This window comes from Nannospalax galili, unplaced genomic scaffold, assembly GCF_000622305.1.
Source record: "Nannospalax galili isolate Female #2095 unplaced genomic scaffold, S.galili_v1.0 scaffold503, whole genome shotgun sequence".
Lineage (NCBI taxonomy): Eukaryota > Metazoa > Chordata > Mammalia > Rodentia > Spalacidae > Nannospalax > Nannospalax galili.
The window spans coordinates 396899-415901 of NW_008349770.1; the positions used below are offsets into that span (position 1 = coordinate 396899).

At 46.5% G+C, this 19003-nt stretch overlaps 2 protein-coding genes across 3 annotated transcripts in view; both read left to right on the forward strand.

Moving 5' to 3' along the window:
• Ripor2 (RHO family interacting cell polarization regulator 2) overlaps nucleotides 1–12193 on the forward strand; it is a 98566-nt gene extending 86373 nt beyond the window's left edge. For both annotated transcript variants that reach the window (XM_008847083.2, XM_008847084.2), the window contains 5 exons: nucleotides 71–229; nucleotides 2167–2366; nucleotides 5789–5872; nucleotides 7904–7994; nucleotides 11193–12193. In XM_008847083.2, coding sequence (XP_008845305.1) covers nucleotides 71–229; nucleotides 2167–2366; nucleotides 5789–5872; nucleotides 7904–7994; nucleotides 11193–11293 — 635 coding nt within the window. In that variant the 3' untranslated portion in view covers nucleotides 11294–12193. The remainder of the gene's footprint in view (nucleotides 1–70; nucleotides 230–2166; nucleotides 2367–5788; nucleotides 5873–7903; nucleotides 7995–11192) is intronic.
• A 4290-nt stretch (nucleotides 12194–16483) lies between these two features.
• On the forward strand, nucleotides 16484–19003 carry Armh2 (armadillo like helical domain containing 2). The gene is made up of 2 exons (XM_008847103.1): nucleotides 16484–16757; nucleotides 18573–19003. The coding sequence occupies exons 1-2, from the start codon at nucleotides 16484–16486 to the stop codon at nucleotides 19001–19003; spliced, it is 705 nt and encodes a 234-aa protein (XP_008845325.1).

The following is a 19003-nucleotide window of genomic DNA, read 5'->3' on the forward strand; positions in this document are numbered from 1 at the left end:
GGATGGATGGATGGATGGATGGATGGATGGATGGGCACCTTCCTTAAGCCCCTTGTCTCTTCTCTCCCAGTGTTTCGAACCTTGGTGTCCCAAATCCTGGACCGAGCAGAGCCTCTACTGTCCTCCGGCCTCTCCTCAGAAGTCATCACTGTGTTCCAGTATTACAGTTTCTTTACCAGCCACGGTGTGAGTGACCTGGAGACTTACCTGAGCCAGCTGGCCAGGCAAGGTAGGACAGGGTCTCCTGCTGTGCTGCAGTGGTAACTCCGTCTGGAGTCAGCTCTGGTCTTCCCAGTCAGGATCGTTAGTGACGGTCACCTCCATGGTGAGCTGAGACTTGCCTGTCCAGTGACTCTGGACCTTTAACTTTAGTAAGCGTCCGGTTAGTGCCATAGGGAATCTAAGCACACTAGACCAGGGGAGCAGAACTAGAGACTGCAGGATCTCACACACGCTAGACACACACCGTACCTTTGAGTTTAGTCCTTATTCCTTATAAAGCACTATAGCTTGTTTTTAAAGCGATGTGATTTGTTATTATTAAATAATTTAAGTTTTATTAGTTTTATATTGTCTTTATATTTGAATAGATACCCATGTATGCTACTGTGAAATGTTCCCTGTGATTTGTTCACTTGACTGTTACTTAATACTCACGCAGGGATTTTCACTGGAGTACTGACTTACAAAGCAGTAAAACTAACAGACATCCACAGTGAGGAAAATGGGAAATAAAAGCCAAAATATCTAGATGATTCACCATGTAAAGGGTGCTACTGTTATGAAGAGTGAACTTAGCTTTTATTTTCCCATCTGTCACTGAGCAGACAAGATCTCATCCTGCTGGCCATCTAGTTCAGGGTTAACTACATTTTTATTCAGGGAACACGGCCAGTTTGTCACAGTGGGACTCCAGTTTGTATCAGCCCCACGTTCCAATCATCGCAGTGACACTCCTCATCCAAGCCTGGCTGCTTGGCCTAGGATTAGGGTTTTGGCAGATACTGTGATTGAAACACAGTGTGTTTACTGCGGCTGTGTTAGGAAGTGGTAGAAAATGTTTCTTTTTTTTCTTTTTTTTCTTTTTTTTTTTTGCCGGTCCTTTTGAGACAGGGTCTCCCTGTAGCCCCAGCTGTCCTGGAACACATTTTCTTCATTCACTGTATATTTTTACATGTGAATAGTTCACCTATATGGTATTGGGTATGGTGATGAATGCCTATAATCATGGCACTTGGGAGTTAGAGGCAGGAAGATCAGGAGTTCAAGATCATCCTTAGCTACTGAGCAAGTTTAAGGCTAACCTGGGTTACATGAGACTCTATACCAAAATTAAAATAAATCAGAGCTGGCTCAGTGGTTAAGAGCACTGACTGCTCTTGCAGAGGATCTGGGTCCCAGAACCCACATCAGGTAGCTCACAACCACTTACAACCCCAGCTCCAGGGAATCCAACACCTTCTGACTTTATGGACACCTGCATGCATGTGGTGTACATTAACTTATGCAGACATACATAATATAATAAATAAATCATCTTTTAAAAATCATCTATATATTTTTGCCACCATTTTAGGTTAGAAATTCAACTTTACATTTTCTGTGTAATTTGCCCCTCAGCTTAGCAGTTATTTGAATAATCTCTTCTTTTCACACTAATTTGAAATATCACCTTTATCATAGACTAATTTTTCACATACACTGGGGTCTGTTATGCATATGCTTTTACTAAAAATATACATGAAGGGACTGGAGAGCTGCTCAGCAGTTAAGAGCACTGACTGCTCTTGCAGAAGACTCAGGTTCAGTTCCCAGCACCCACATGGTAGCTAACAACCATCCCTAACTCCAGTTCCAGATGCTCTCTTCTGACTTCTGTGGGCACTGCAGGACACGGGTGCACTTACGTACATGCAGGCAGAACACTCATACACATAAAATATAAATAAATAAATAATTTTTAAAGAAATAAAATTTATTTTTAAAATATACATGAAATGCTATTTTACTACACAAATCATACATGTTTAATAGAAAATATAAAGCATTAAGTAAAAAAAAAAAACTCACTGTTTAAATCACCTCCTTTAAATAGTCTTAACGCTCATGACGTTAATGAGCCTGCCAGTGCACCCACCGTGAGAATGTCTCCTTCTTGCCTTTCAGTCGCCATGGTTCAGAATCTGCAGTCACTTAGAGATGAGAAACTGCTGCAGACCATGAGCGACCTTGTACCCAGCAACCTCTCAGCCCAGCAGGAAGTCCTTAGGACCCTGGCTCTGCTACTCACCAGAGACAACGAGGTCAGTGAGGCCGTGACCTTCTACCTCGCCACTGCCTCCAAGAACGAGCGCTTCAGGGAGAAGGTGTGTATTACTTACTTACCTGCTGCTACCACAAACAGCATGACCAAGTAGCCTAGAGAAGTAAGAGTTTATTGGGCTGCGGAGCCAAGAGGGGTCAGAGTCCACCATGGCAGGAGGCCTGGCAGGAGGCAGCCAGAGCAGGCGGCTGGGCACTGACATCTTCAAGCGGGCACAGGAAGCAGAGAGACAAACTCAAAGTGGGGTAAAGCTATGAACTCAGAGCCTGATGAGCCTTCCTCCAGCATAGCCTCATCTCCCACACAGCAACACTAATGACCAATTGTTCACATACTTGGAGTCTATAGCAAACACTTCTCCTTCAAACAGCCACAAGATGGGACAATAAATCGTGGCCATCAAGCCACAGGCTTGTCTAATTTTCTACCATTTACTATCAGCATCCAGGTGGGCTTGGTGGCTCATGCCTATGATCCCAGCACAAGCGGGAGGCAGGAGGATCACAGAGCTGGAAGCCTGGGTGCAGCTCACAAACAGATGTTAGAGGACGAGTCCTGGTGTTCCCATTTATACCATTTTCTTTTTTTTCCTTTTTTTTTTAGTCTTTTTGAAACAGGGTTTCCCTGTAGCCCCAGCTGGCCTGGAGCTCCCTATGTAGACCAGGCTGGCCTTGAACTCACAGAGATCCGCCTGTCTCTGCCTCCCAAGTGCTGGGACTACAGGAGTGTGCCACCACACCTGGCATGATTTTCTTTTTAAAAAATATTTTTATTTATTGCCAGGCATGGTGGTGCATACCTTTGGTCCCAGCACTGAGGCAGAGGCAGGCAGATCTCTGTGAGTTCAAGGCCAGCCTGGTCTACATAGCGAGTTCCAGGTCAGCTGGGTTTACAGAGAGACCCTGTCTCAAAAAGACCAAAATAAAAATAAAAATATCTTATTTATTTTTATTTCATGTGTATGAGTGTATTGCCTGCATGTAACTGCATACATTCATGTCATGCAATGTCCACGGAGGTCAGAAGAGGGGGTCAGATTCCCTGGACCTGGAGTTATGGACAGTTGTTAGTTGCCATGTGGGTTCTGGGAACTGAACCCAGGTACTCTACAATAGCAGCTGGTGCTCTTCCCGCTGAACCATCTCTCCAGCCCCTAAATACCCAAACTTTACAAAAATTTTAAATCCCAGCACCCACATGGCAGCTAATAACTATCTGTAACTCCAGTTCCAGGGGATCCAACGCCCTCTTCTGACCTCCATGGGCATTACATGACACGGGTGCACTTACACATGCAGACAATACACACATACACATAAAATAATAAAATTAAAAATTTTAAAAAAAGAAATGAGTGTGAGGCAGTAGAAACACGGAGGACAGATCTGATCACACACATGGTCTTATTATGCTCCCACCCATAAATTCATATAAATGTGTCAATTAAAATAAAAATGGTGGGCTGGAGATATGGCTCAGCAGTTAAGAACACTGGCTGCTCTTGCAGAGGACCTGGGTTTGATTCCCAGCACCCACATGGTGCCTAACAACTGTCCGTCCGTAACTCCAGTTACGGGATCTGATTCCTTCTTCTGACCTCCTTGGGCATTGCATGACACCAGTGCACTTACATACATGCAGGCAATACACTCAAATACATAAAATAAAAACAGTAACTATTTTAAAAATAAATAAATAAAAATGGTACCAGGTGTGGTGACACCTTTAATCCCAGCACTCAGGAGGCAGAAGGAGGTGGATTTCTGTGAGATCGAGGCCAGCCTGGTCTATGTAGCACATTCCAGTCCATCCAGGGCTATACAGTGAGACTTTGTCTAAAAAAATAAAAATGGGCTGGAGAGATCGCTCAGTGGTGAAGAGCACTGACTACTCTTGCAGAGGACCGAGGTTCAAGTCCTAACAATGGTCCGTAACTCCAGTTCCAGGGGACCTGACGCCCTCTTCTGACCTCCATGGGCATTGCACGACATAGGTGCACTTACATATATGCAGGCAATACACTCATACACATAAGATAAGATTAAATTTTAAAAAGGTATGATTTTAAGATAAAAACCAGCAAAGGCAAAGAATTGATCACTAAACTAAACCTGTACATAACTCCGTACCTTCCAGCTCTTGAGTTTGTTCCATGGAGTTCAAGACCTGATAAGACATACTGATCTAGTCACTGCATAAACTGCTTGTGAGTTACAGTAGATTCTTTTCTTACCCTGAAAACCGTGTGGAATGCCAAGTTTGGTGATCTGTTTATCTCAGGGAGTGAAAATGACTTTCCTTCTTTTATAAATTATTTTTAACTAGTTTCTTAATTTTTTATTATTTTTAGAATACAAAAGAATAGATTTCATTATGACTCTTTTTTTTTTTTTTTTTGGTCTTTTTGAGAAAGGGTTCCCCTGTAGCCCCAGCTGTCCTGGAACTCACTATGTAGACCAGGCTGGCCTTGAACACAGAGATCTGCCTGCCTCTGCCTCCCGAGTACTGGGATTAAAGGCATGCGCCACCACTTTTATTCATGTTTTATTGTACATCTGTTCTCTGACAACTTCATACATGTGCCTGGTCCATTCTTCTGGCCTCACCCCCTTCTCTCTCCCATCTCTGGTACCCACTCCCCTACACGTCTTTTTGTTTCATGACCTACTGATTTTAAGCACAATCATCTGTGTGACCAGGGGTTTGAAGTGCCCATTGGAGCCTGGTAGACTCACAAATAGTTCAGCAGGAAGGTTACAGAGCGCCATGAGACCCTCCCTGATCTATGCCTGGCAGGCCCAATGCAGAAAACCACGGCTGTGGTGGGCTGTGTCTCAGCGGCTGTGTCAAGCTCAGGAGACAGCATCTTGCTGCCCTTCTGTTACCCTTCCGGCTCTTACATTCTTTCTGCCCCCTCTCCTGTGATGTTCCCTGAGCCTCGGGGCATAAATAACCTCTTTAGACCTGAGCACTCGGCTGTCATTCAGCACTTGGGCCACCACGAGTTTCTGTGTTCACCTTGGCTCACTGTGCGGCCGGATGTGGGCGGGACTCACTGACACATTCTCGCTGACATATATCATTACATGTTGCTCATATTTACCCCTCCACACTCCCCCTCTCCTTCCCTTCAGTCTCCTCTTCCCTCCAAACAGTCCCAGCTTCTGCTACCTTTGAAAGTGGGCATGGTGGTGCACACCTATAATCCCAGCACTCGGAAGGCAGAGGCAGGAGAATTGCTGCAAATTTGAGGCCAGCATGGTGAGTTTCAAGCCAGCATGGTCCACACAGCAAGTTCCAAGACAGGCCAGACTACATAGTGGGATTTTACCTAAAAAATAGCAAAATCTGTATTCCGCACATGTAATATTCTCTCTCCCTCATCACCCACTTTGGTGTCTGTCTTACATCCTGTTTAAGTGGTAAACACTTCAAAACGACTCACAGCATCTCCTTCTGCCCCAGGCTTTGCTGTATTACTGTGAAGCACTCACCAAGACTAATCTCCAACTGCAGAAGGCAGCATGCCTGGCCCTGAAGAGCCTGGAGGTAAAGCCCAGCCTCAGAGCCCCTCACCCCTGGCCAGACTCTGAGCCCCTCACCCCTGGCCAGACTCAGAGCCCCTCACCCATCTAGACTCAGAGCCCTTCACCCCTGCCCAGCCCCAGGCACCACACCCCTGTTAAGGTTTGAGCCAAGCCACGTCAATGGGCTGTGGTTGCTTCCCTCTGTACCTGAGCCGCCTCTTATCCTGTATTCTGTCTCCTTACAACTGCATGTTCAGGGTCTTTTTCCCCTTTAACAGTGACTGCTGTGACTTTTTGTTAAGGTCAGAAAATAGTAAACAATTACAGTTTACCATCATCTATGGGTATCAGTGTGACTTTGGGTTAGTTAGAAAAATATTTTATCCCAAAAGAGAGGTGATATGGTGATCTCCCCAGTGTTTATTGAGTTGTTTGGTTTTTACATGTTTATTTGCTTTGGATATTCTCTGGGATCTAGAAGGACACGTCATGTGGCCCACTTCACTCCCTTGCTGGCTGTGTGCTCAAAGCACTGGACTATAAGAAATCAGAGCCTGGATCTTGCCGAGTCCCAGGCTCTCCTGTGTGCTATGCCTGGTCAGGGTTATCTCCCGGCTATCACTGAGGGCTCACCAGTCTGTGCCCTGTTTAAAATCAAGAACACAAGCCAAGGGCTGGAGAGATGCTCAGTGGTTAAGAACACTGACTGCTCTTCCAGATGAGCCAGGTTGGGTTCCCAGCACCCACATGGTGGCTAACAACCATCCTTAACTTTATTTGATGCCCTCTTCTGGCCTCTGTGGGCACTGGATAGTGTGTCTGGAGTGGCCCTAGGATGTTGGACTTTTGAGAGGGTTCCGTAGTTCCTCCTGGCATACAACAAGATATGGAACCCCTAAACAAGGTTTTTAAAGTTCAACAGATAGCAGTTCCTAGGAGATAAGTATTTTAAAAGAGGAACTTGAAAATATCAAGGAGATTGGCCATGTGCCCTGGCTGTGCCTGGCTCTAAGCTGGACAGGGTGCACAGGGTGCTCAGTAAGTCTGGCATATTGGCACAAACCTGTAATAACAGTGCTTGGGGGGCTGGAGAGATGGCTCAGTGGTTAAGAGCACTGAGTGCTCTTGCAAGAGGACCCAGCCTCAATTCCCAGCACCCACATGGCTGCTATGAACCGTCCTTAACTCCAGTTCTAGGGGAATCCAAAGCTCTCTTCTGATCTCCGCAGAATTGCACGACATGGGTGCACTCACTTACATGCAGGCAATACACTCATACACATAAAATAAAATAAATTAATTGATTAAAAAAATAATAACAGCATTTAGGAAGTGGAGGCAGGTGGATCAAGAGTTCAAGGTAACCTCAGCTAAATAGACAGTTCAAGGCCAGCCTGGGCTACATGAAAACTTGTCTCAAAATATTTATTTTTTATATTATATTACAGATATTACATAGTGTATGTATTTTATTAATATTTACATTGTATTAGTCACTTTTCTGTTGCTGTGATAGAAACACTGACCCAAGCAATTTATAGAAGGAAGGGTTTATTTGAGCTTACAGTTCCAGGGGAATTACAGTCCGTCATGGCAGGGAGGCATGGTGGCTGGAGGTGGCTGGAGCAGGAGCAGCAGAAGCTAAGCTCTCACATCATCACACAGGCACAGGAAGCAAGAGAGTGACTGGAGATCTGGCAAGGCTTAAGAACTCTCTAAGCCCACCCCCAGTGACGTGCTTCCTCCAGGATGGCCACACCTTCTAAAACCTCCTAAAACAGCGCCACCATGTGGGGACAAAGTGTCCAAATACTTGGCGCCTACAGGAGACATTTTCATTCAAACCACCACATACATATAATACATATTTTTCAAATACATATATTAATATATGATATATACATGTTAATATGTAATAGTATATATTTGTTTTATCATATATATATACACTATATAATAAACAAAATAACCCCACAAAGTTCCAGCTTGTGATGAGCTACTAAGTTTCCTGCAAGCCCAGCTCTAAGTGACACTGATCTGTTTTCCCCTATAGGCCACTGAAAGCATTAAAATGTTGGTGATGCTGTGTCAGTCTGACACTGAGGAGATCAGAAATGTGGCCTCAGAAACCCTCTTGTCCCTGGGTGAGTTGTTTGGTTTTTCACATGTTTATTTGCTTTGGATATTCTCTGGGATCTGCAAGGACATGTCATGTGATGTGTGCTCATAGCACTGGACTATCAGAAATCGGAGCCTGGATCTTGCTGAGTCCCTGGCTCGCCTGTGTGCTCTGCCTGGTCAGAGTTATTTCCCGGCTATCACCGAGGGCTCACCAGTCTGTGCCCTGTTTAAAATCAAGAACACAAGTCAAGGGCTAGAGAGATGGCTCAGTAGCTGAGATCACTGGCTGTTCTTGCAGAGGACCCAGGTTGGGTTCCCAGCACCCACATGGCAGCTAACAACCATCCTTAACTCCAGTTCCAGGGGATCTGATGCCCTCTTCTGGCCTCTGTGGGCACTGCATCTATGTGGTACACTTACATACATGCAGGCCTGTGGTGGTTCACTCTGGTAACTCCAGCACTGAAAAGTCTGAGTCAGAAGAATCTCCTCAAGCTTGAGGTCAGCCTAGGCTCCATAATAAGACTGTCTCATAAAAATAAAAACCAAGACCCAAGAATCTGGAACGGAGAAGTCAAACAGGGTCACAAGAAATCCAGGCCTGGCTGCCAAGTGGGGTTGGCACAGCAAAATCAGGCACCTGGGACCCCCTGCAGTGAACGCTGTGCACCCCAAGTGCCTCATTCATCCCGGGGTGACCTCTGATTGTCTGCTGCCCTGTTCTCCCCTGAGCCCTGACACCAAATAGCTGAAGGTGTTGTTTGATCTGGACTGTCCAGATGACCCTCCCCCTTGGCTCTCAAAGGGCTGTGCCTGCTGTTTCTTTTATTTTGGGTGGACTTGGAAGGATGAGGGAAGGAAAAAAGTCTCTGCTTTTTCCTTTTTTTTTAAAAGACAAGGTCTTAGCCGGACGTGGTGGCACACGCCTCTAATCCCAGCACTCGGGAGGCAGAGGCAGGCGGATCTCTGTGAGTTCAAGGCCAGCCTGGTCTCCACAGTGAGTTCCAGGACAGCTGGGGCTACAGGGAGACCCTGTCTCAAAAAGACCAAAAAAAAAAGTCTTACTATCCCAAACAGCCTTGAACTCACTAAGTACCTTAGAATGACCTTGAATGATCCCCCTGCCTCTACCTCCTGAGAGCAGAGATTGCAGGTGTATGTTACCACGCCTGGATTATGCAGTGCTGGTGATCAAACCCAGGGCTCTGTACCCCCTACCAACTGAGCCACATTCCTAGCCCCCAGGAAAGCCTTTTCTAACTCTGCATAAAAATGGACAGTTGTGCTGGGCATGGTGGCGCACACCTTTAATCCCAGCACTCAGGGAGGCAGAGGCAGGCAGATCTCTGTGAGTTCCAGGCCAGCCTGGTTTACACAGTGAGTTCCAGGACAGCTGGGGCTACAGGGAGACCCTGTCTCAAAAAGACAAAAAAAAAAAGGACAGCTGTTGCCTATAATCCCAGCACTTTGGGGAATGGGGATTGAATTGAGGGCCTCCCACTTACTAAGCAAGTGTTCTACTGACCAAGCCAGATCAAGCCCCTTTAAAAAAAAAATTATTCTGAGACAGGGTTTCACTAAATTGCTGCCTGAATTGATGGTGAGTCTCCTGCGTGTAGGGAGGATTACTGGGCCTGGCTTTTATTTTTTTTTTAGACAGTCTTTTGGTATCGCCAAGGCAGGCCTCGACTCTCTGTGGAGCGTGCAGGTAACCGCTGGTTCATCTGCAACCCTCGGACTCCTATTTCTTAATCAGTTTTTTTTTTTTTTTTTGGTCTTTTTGAGATAGGATCTCCCTGTAGTTCCTGCTGTCCTGGAACTCACTATGTAGACCAGGCTGGCCTTGAACTCACAGAGATCCACCTCCTCTGTCCCCCAAGTGCTGTTAATTGGGTTTTTTTAAATAGTAACAAAATGGTGCTGCCATGAGGTTCTGGAGAGATGGTGGGGAAGCAAAACTGCTGGCTACACAAGTCAGATGACCCGGCTCCATCCTCAGAGCGCGTGGGAAGAGATAGGTGCTGGAGTGCACGTCTGTAATCCCAGCACCCTGCAGTGAAAAGGGCAGTGAGGACAGGAGAGTGACCCAGCTCAAGGACAAACAGGCCTGAAGTAGACAGGACACCAGAAGAACAAAGAGACACTGCCTCAAAGTGGGATGCTGGAGTGCACATCTGTAATCCCAGCACTGCAGTGAAAAGGGCAGTGAGGACAGGAGAGTGACCCAGTTCAAGGACAAACGGGCCTGAAGTAGACAGGACACCAGAAGAACAAAGAGACACTGCCTCAAAGTGGAGGACCCGACTCCAGGAAGCTGTCCTTTGACTTCCACATGCATACAGTCATGCATGCACATCCTGGTGCACACAGACACACATACACAGAGATACAAATACACAGAGACACACATACAAAACAGAGATTTACATACAGACACAGACATACACAGAGATACACAAAGATACACAGAGATACACACACACACAAAACAGATTTACATACAGATACACACAGAGACAGAGACACAGACACACACACAAGAAATAAGTAAATAAAAAATAAAGTAAAAGATAGGACTGAACAAACTTGAGTGACTCCATCCCTAGAGAACGCCATCTATCTCACTGTGTGTTTAGGAGGCAAAAACTAACCTTCTAGCTAAAGTTTGAAAGTCTGAAATTAACTTTTACCATTACTCATGAAGATGTGCATGACACCAGGGTACATACATACACACTGTGTATGGCAATGTAACCACATACACACTGTATATGGCAATGCAACTAAATTAATATATAAGGTGTAAAGTTATGTAGGCGTTCGGAGCACTGAGATGAAGGACACACCTTACAGAAATCCCTAACACACTTAAAAGAATCCAAATGTTATCATCATGTGACATTGGCAGCAGATGGCACAAGACTTCCTATCTTGGTGTTTGTTTTCTAGCATTAGCTAGAGAGTTCTTGGTTGTTCTAAATGTTGCCTAAAAATCAAGGACATAATTAAGAATAATAGAAAACAACTTTTCCTTAACATAGCAAATTGCTCAAGGCAGCAATCCAGCTGGAAGGTAGCCGGTAGAAATATGTTTGATCAAATATGCACCAGGCCCTGGGTTTGATCCCCAGACACCATGGGAAAAAAGTGCCAATCCAAGATGAGTGATAAGTAAAAAATTACGTTCAAAGCAGTATTCACATTTAGTGTTCCATATGCAGGAGAAGACGGGAGGCTGGCGTATGAACAGCTGGACAAATTTCCTCGAGACTGTGTTAAAGTTGGAAGTCGTCACGGAACTGAAGTTGCCACAGCCTTTTAATTTCACTGCCTGACTGCTGTCCTGACACCTGGCCCTGATCATCAGGAGGCTGTGACTTAGCCAGACAGCGTCAGCAACTTAAGAGTTCGGTGGAGACTGTCCTTAGAGATTTCATAGGACCGTCTACTTCCCCTTTAGCCAACAGCACAGGGCTGTGTACAGTTCTCTAGGCTACCCCATGCTTGTGTCTCCCAGAACTCAATGTCCATCTGACTCTAGTATGTATGGAGTTTTAAAATAGCCATCTTTGTACTCTGGGGAAAGTGCTTCTGTAAGCTTGAAATCTTCATGTGCTATTTTGGTCAATATTATAAGCCTTGCAGTTTGTCTGTCATGTTCTCAGGGTTGAGTGGCCCTTTAGCTACCTTATTTCACTTTAAATACAAAGCACAAAAAGAAATGTTTTCAAATAAAAGTTTTCCCACAGAACTTGGCAAAATGACCCGTTATGAGACTAAGCTTCAGAGCTGTGGCTGTGGCTCAGGTGGTAACAGTGCTTGCCTGGCAAGCATGAAGCCCTGGGTTCCTTCTCAGCACGACCTGAGCAAGGTATGCTGCCCAGTGTCTCAGGAAGTGAACAACGTAGGCACAGAACGTCAGGGTCTTCCCAGCTACCGAGTGAGTTCCAGGATAGCCCAGGATACATGAAACCCTATCTTAAAAAGGGAGCGGGAGAAACCACGTTTTGTATTTCGGTTTTTTAAAGCTCCCTCCATGTGTTTTGGTTTTCCATCTCAGGAATTTCCATATCGTCTTTGGTTTAAAAAGTAGGTTGAAAAATAACAGCTTTAGTGCTGGAGAGATGGCTCAGCAGGTAAGAGCACTGGCTGCTCTTGCAGAGAACCTGGGTTCGGTTCCCAGCACCCACATGGAGGTTAACAACTGTCTGTTGACTCCAATTCCAGGGAATCTACTCCCTCTTCTGGCCTCTACAGGCACTACATACATGTGGTATACTTGCATACACACAAAACATTCACCCATAAAATAAAAAACAAAAAACAATGTTTTGAATAACTACTTTACTAAAATTACACCTGTATTTTTTCTCTTTTTGGGGGGGGTCTTTTGGGGACAGGGTCTCCCTGTAGCCCCTGGTCTGATACTATGTAGACCAGGCTGGCCTTGAACTCACAGAGATCCACCTGCTTTTGCCTCCCATGTACTAGGATTAAATGCGTGAACCACCACACCTGGCTTACACCTATATTCTTAAAAGCAAACAAAAACTCAATGCCTAAGCTTTTCTTTAACAAAGAACCATCTCTATCAGTCTCTGGATCTCTGTTGTTTGTCTATTGAAACAAGGTGTCCTATTGTAGTCCCAGCTGGCCTGGAACTAGCTCTGTAAACTAGGCTGGCCTTGAACTTGCAACAGTTCAGCCTCTGCTTCCTGGGTGCTGGGATTTACACCAAGGTACCTCCAGGCCTGGTTCAGCTTGTGGAGTTTGTTGCTGAAACAAAACCCCCAAAGTTGTGGATTCAGAAAGTTGTGCTGCTCTCTGAAGTGGAAACTTGAAATGTTAGAACTCCTACAGAAATAGAGGGGTCTTGAGTATGGTCCCTCTGTCTATAAAACTGGCCATAAGGCTAGGAAACGGGCCTTGGGAGCTGGGGAAGGCCCAGAGGCTATAGTGACAGCAGCAGGTCCGCATCAGGGCGCACTCAGCAGCTCGCTGAGACAAAGGATGTATCGGATGGGTATGCCAAGATGTCATAACAATGTGAGTGTAATCTACACTGTATTCAGGATGTGTTTGTATAAAAAAATCAAATAGATGTTATTTTCAATATTTACATTTTAGTAAAAAGGATTCATTTCATTTCAAAGTGAAAACTGTCAGGCTTCTGGCAAAATCAACTGTGAAGTTCCAATGTACATACTTGTACATTTATAAATATATATGCATATATCCCTCATTTTAAAGGTACATTGTACAGTCTATAATTAGTATGTATAGTCTTTAGTCTTTATTAAATGCCTGAAACGTCTCTATAGAAAGTCAAATCACAAATATTCAAGGGTTTTTCTTTGGCTTGTTTGGAGATCTGACGTTCCTGTGACTACTGCATGGATACGTAACTCCGTGTCTTGTATTCTCTTCTGCGGTTTGTTTTTGGTCGTGGCAGTGCTTTTAGTTTCATGGGATTTGTATTCATTACTCTTTCAATCATGTAAGTCAAAATAAAAATTATTTTTTAATTACTAGTCTAACGTAAAGTCTAATTATTTAGTCTTTTTTTCTTAAAATATTTTATTACTTTTATTGTATGTGAATGAGTGCATTGCCTGGATGTGTATAAGTGCACCCGTGTCATGCAATGCTCTCAGAGGTGAGAAGAGGGTGTTGGATCCCCTGGAACTTGAGTTAAGACAGTTGTTAGTCGCCATGTGGGAGCTGGGAATTGAACCCAGGTCCTTTGCAAGAAGCAGCCAGTGTTCTGAAGTGCTTGGCCATCTTTCCAGCCCCAGCTTTTTATGTGGTATGTGTGTGCAGAGTGGATGGGGGCATGTACGTACAGTGCACCCATGGACATCAGAGTCCGTTCTCTTCTCCCACTTAGACATGGGTTCTGGGATTCTGCTCAGATGGTCAGGCCTGCGCAAGAACCCACAGGGACCTCCCAGCCCATCTGGTCTATGGCTTCCCATCCTGGCAGAGGTGGAGTTACACGACCCAGTGGTCCTCTCCTGTCCACTTGAGTCTACTGTCCTGGTGTGAGGATCCTAAGTGGAGAATTCTGTGATAACTTGACATGCATGTAGGCCAGAACACACAGGAGAAAATCAAGGAGAGGCATCCATTAAACCACATCTTAGGCAACCCAGCCCCACCCCCACCCCCACCCTGCCCTGAAGGAAGTCCAAGACAAGCTGGCACCTCCTGCTCCTGAAAGCAGACAGCCCAGAAGTAGCAAAGCTTCTTTAATTGCAAATGGCCTAGCCAGGGCTTTGCCCACTTCATGCTGTCCTGACCCTCTCAGGTGCCCAGTGCAGGTTCGTAGCAAACCCTTGATGTTGTCTCTCCTCCCAATTTTAAGTGATTCATTCACTTATTCATTCGCTTACCTGTCTGAGTGTATACACATATGAGAACCAAGCTTTATCCTGGTGCACTCAGAGAAGCCAGAAGAGAGTGTCGGGGCTGGAGAGATGCTCAGTGGTCAAGAGTACTGACTTCTCTTGCAGAGGACCTGGGTTTAATTCCCAGCACCCACACGGTGGCTAACAACTGTCTGTAACTCCAGTTCCAGGGGATCCAATGCCCTCTTCTGACCTCCAAGGGCACTGCACGACACAGAGGCACTTACACACACGCAGGCAATACGCTCCTACACACAATTTTTTTTTTTTAATTAAAAAAAGGAGGGTGTCAGACGTCCTCTACCACCCTTTTCCTATTCCTCTGAAGTAGGTTAGGGTTAGTGGTGAGTCTAGAATTCAAGTGAGAATCCTGTTAAAAATATGTGAGCCCGTGGTACCGCATGCCTTTAATCCCAGCACTCAAGAAGCAGAGGCAGGTGGATCTCTGAGCTCAAGGCCAACAAGCACCAGTCATTCTAGCTCCAGGGGGATCCAATGCCTCCAGCCTCTGCAGTAACCCACACACGTGTACTCACACACTGACACACACATAACTAAAAATAAATCTTTTTTTAAGAGTTGAAGATTATCTTCAGCTACACAGTAAGTTTGAGGCAGCCTGAGTTACATGAGATGGATCAGTAGTTCAAGTCCAGACAGAGATAATAGTGAAACCAACCTGAGCTACGTTTTAAAACCTGACGTAAAAAGAAAAACTACAAGAAACAGAAAGGCTGAACGAGCTCTCGGTGGGAGGCAAAGAGAAGGCAGTGGGCTGCGGGCAATGGAGGCCAGGAATGAAAGAAAATAACCGGAGAAGCTAGGACAAAGCCAGGCGGGTGGTGCACACCTTTACTCCAGCAGAGGCAGGCGGTTCTGGATCAGGTCCAGGCCAGCCTGGTCGACAGAGTGAGTTCCAGGCCAGCTGGGGTACAGGGACACCCTGTCTCAAAAAGACAAAATTTTTTTTAAAAGAAGCTAGGCAAAGTGTTCAGGGAGAAAGCAAGGCCAAACACCCAGCCCAGCGTCTGGGCATCGGACTCAATCATCAGAGACCCCGAGGGGCGACTTCAGAGCCAAAATTCCAGCCTGAATCAGTCACCAGGGGGTGGAGAGCAGACTGCAAGGGAGAGCAAAGCGGTGCTTTCCAGAGGAAAGAGCCGAGGACTGCAGCACTGGCGGGATGTGAGGTCAAAGGAGTTTTCTGTGTGTTGAGACAGGGTCTTGCTATGTAGCCCGGGTTGGCTTCCGACCCAAAGGCTTCCCACCTCAGCCTCCCAAGTGCTCGATGAGCTCCAAAAGGCTTTTACTGAGGAAGAAGAAAGGCAGAGCATGTTGGTGTGCGTATTTCCAAGGTCCAGTTGCAGCGGAAATTCTACTGAGACTGAGGAAGAACTGAAGACCAGTGTCCTTGAGAGGGGCGGCAAGAGTGAGCTGACAGCCTCAAACCGGACCTGCTAGGACCAGGGAGAAAATACCAGGGCAGAGACAGGTGGGGGTAGACCCGGACGACAGGCCCCATTTCCTGCTGCCTCTCAGAACAGGGTAAGCCTAAGATGCAAAGAACTCTAGTAACAGGCTGCAGGGAAGGGTCTGCGGTTAAAGCACTGGCTGCCCTTCCAGAGGATCGAGGCTCGATTTCCAGCACCCACAAGGCAGCTAACCACCGTCCTTTACTCCAGTTCCAGGGGATCCAACACCCTCTTCTGCCCACCACACACACATGGTGTGCTTACATACATGCAGGCAATACACTGCATATAAAATAAAAAATAAAATATTTTCTAAAAAATTAACAAACAAGCACGGGAGAGAAAACGCAATGGTAGCTCAAGGGCGGGCAGAAGGCAGGGCAGACCTCCCCAGAGACAGAGCGGTCGGCCTGCGTAAGGCTCGGGAAGGCAGGAGCGGCCGGGACCGGAAACAGCAGAAGCTAAGGCTTCGCTTCCGCAGAGAAGCCCAAGTCCACTGCTCCACCCAGTTCTAGAAGGCACCCCACTAGCAGGCCCAGCATTCCATCCTGCCCGCTGCTAGGCGCTGAGTTCCAGAGCTGCTTCTGGCTGGGAGCTCCTGGCCTAGTCGGCAGCAGTGGGGCCTCCAGCAAGATGATGAGGATCAAGGCTTTCTGTACGCAAATCTGGAGTCGGGCACACCATAACCTCGTGAAGCTGTCTCTGCGCCTGCAGAAATTCTGGAATGTCACCGTGAAGGGCTATTTCGTTAAACAGGAGGAGGAGGACGAGGACATCATCCCTACAGCCGAGTGCATTTTTCACAAAGAAAAAATCCTGGTACTTGGCTACGTGCTGAAGAACACAAGTCTACCCGCTGAAAAGAGAGCCCAGGCCGCCCACAAAATCGGACTGCTGTCCTTCACAGGTAAGAGCAGCTGCTCCCACCTACCTGCCTGTCAGAACGCTGTACTTAGTGATTTCTTACCCTAGTCTTAAAGACCAGGACAGCCCCTCTGACTGACTGAATTACTGGTTGTTTTTCTATTAAAAACAGAAGGGGCCGGGCATGGTGGCACACACCTTTAATCCCAGAACTAGGGAGGCAGAGGCAAGAGGATCTCTGTGAATTCAAGCCCAGCCTGGTCTTCATAGTGAGCTAAAGGCCAGCTGGGGCTACAGGGAGACCCTATCTCAAAAAGAACAAAAAAAAACACAAGTATTTTCTTTCAAGGTCTCATGCTTTGAAAGAAAGTGCCCATCAATTAAATTACTAATTAGATGTTTTTCCTTTTTTAAAAATATTTTATTATTTTTATCTTATGTGTACGAGTGTATTGTCCACATGTAAGTGCACCCGTGTCGTGCAATGTGGAAGAGGTCACAAGACAGCTTCAGATTCCCCTGGAACTGGAGTTAGGGAAGGTTGTTAGCTGCCATGTGGGTGCTGGGAATCGAACCTGTGTCCTCTGCAAGAGCAGCCAGTGCTCTTAACCACTAAGCCCTCTCTCCAGCACCAAGGACCAAATCTTTCAAAGAACAATGTCCTTGAGTGAAGATGTAGGCGTTCTAGATGCGACCACATGGAGACGGGAACTTCAGGAACAGCCTGCCCTGCTTCCCAAAGTAGACAGTGTCCACCCCATGAGGCAGGCTCAGCTCCCAGGGGCACTGTGGTCACTTGCTGGAGGAAGAGTTGGCTAGCTGCACGAGGACCGAATGCTTTAGTCTGGTGTCAGACCACGGGAAGGGCTGATGCCTGGCTTCCACTAAAGCTTTAAGGCCGCACATTGACCATTCTGGGACCAGTATAGCGCAAGTTAGAGAAATGCATAAAGATCAGAGCTCCAGGGCTAGAACCTAACCCCATAGGGCAGTTTGCCTCTCCAGCCAAGTGCTCCTCATGTCCTAGGTACCAGCACCTTGTTGGCATTTGAAATTGAACTGGGAGAGAAAGCAGATCTAGACCCAGACTGGGTCAGTAGCCAAAGGAAAGAAAACTCTCAGGTCTGAAAACCAGAGGGAGACGGGCCAAGCAAACACAGCCAGCTTAGACCCCCTTGACAAGTCAAGCCTTGGGCCAGCCGACAGGACAGAACAGGGGAGCCTTAGGCAGGTCAGACGATGGGACAGAACAGAGAACCTTGGGCAGACAGCACACTTCCTGAACTCTTCACAGGACACCCCCATCACACTCTCACAGCAACCTGGGGAAAAAGACCAAACTCTTCCAAAATGTCCCCCTAAATGTCAATTGGCATAGGAACCCCAACACCTGGGGATATAAGGAGACCGTGTTCAATCCTCAGCACCAAACAAGATAAAACAACGAAGATGAATGCTGGAGGGCTCGGTCAGTGAAGTGCTCACTTAGCCAGGGCAAGAACACGAGTCTGACCCCAGAACCCACATGAGAAGGTGTGCGCTGTACAGACTTGAAATCTCAGCACCAGGGAGGGGGACAGGTAGGTCCCTGGGGTTCACCAGTCAGTCAGACGGGCCTACTTGGCGAGTTCCAGGCCTGAGACTATGTCTCAGAAATTTAAAAAGTGGATGTCTAAGGCTGTTCTTTAACCACCTCATGCATGTATGTACCTATGTACATACATACATACACAGAAGCACACCCATGTGAGCACACACACACACATACTCTGCAACTACAGCATGAATGCACAGGGCGTCTGAAATGTTACTAGCCGCTCTACTCTGAACTCTGGGAACACGAACGCCTGTTTTGCAGGAGGGATGACGGCTTCCCAGTTCGCCGCAGAGTACATGAAGGACGTGTACTCCTTGCTGCAGAATGAAAAGACGATGTCGCACAGCACCAAGATCCTGCTGCTCCAGAGCCTGGCATGTTGGTGCTACTTAAACCCCGCCAGCCAGAGAAAGGCCAAAGAAATGCAGTTTATCCCTCTGCTAATTGAATTCTTTGAGAATTCCATCCAGGCTACCACCAGAAGTGAGATCAACAGCCACCGCCTGGTTCAGTTCTGGATTTGCTACACCCTCTCGGCCATGACATGTAACAACTTGGCCATCATGAGGGAGCTGAAATCCTACAGCACTCTGAAATACCACTTGCAAATCTTGGCTATGGAGAACTGGTCTGGATGGCCTGAGAATTTTGCTGAGGTGCTGTATTTCCTGATCGGTTTTCACAGGAACTAG

Excerpts from the sequence above, each read along its gene's own strand:
- Armh2 (XM_008847103.1), top strand. The coding sequence starts at position 16,484 with ATGATGAGGATCAAGGCTTTCTGTACGCAAATCTGGAGTCGGGCACAC. Across the intron at positions 16,758-18,572 it reads CGGACTGCTGTCCTTCACAG|GAGGGATGACGGCTTCCCAG; the intron begins GTAAGAGCAGCT and ends CCTGTTTTGCAG.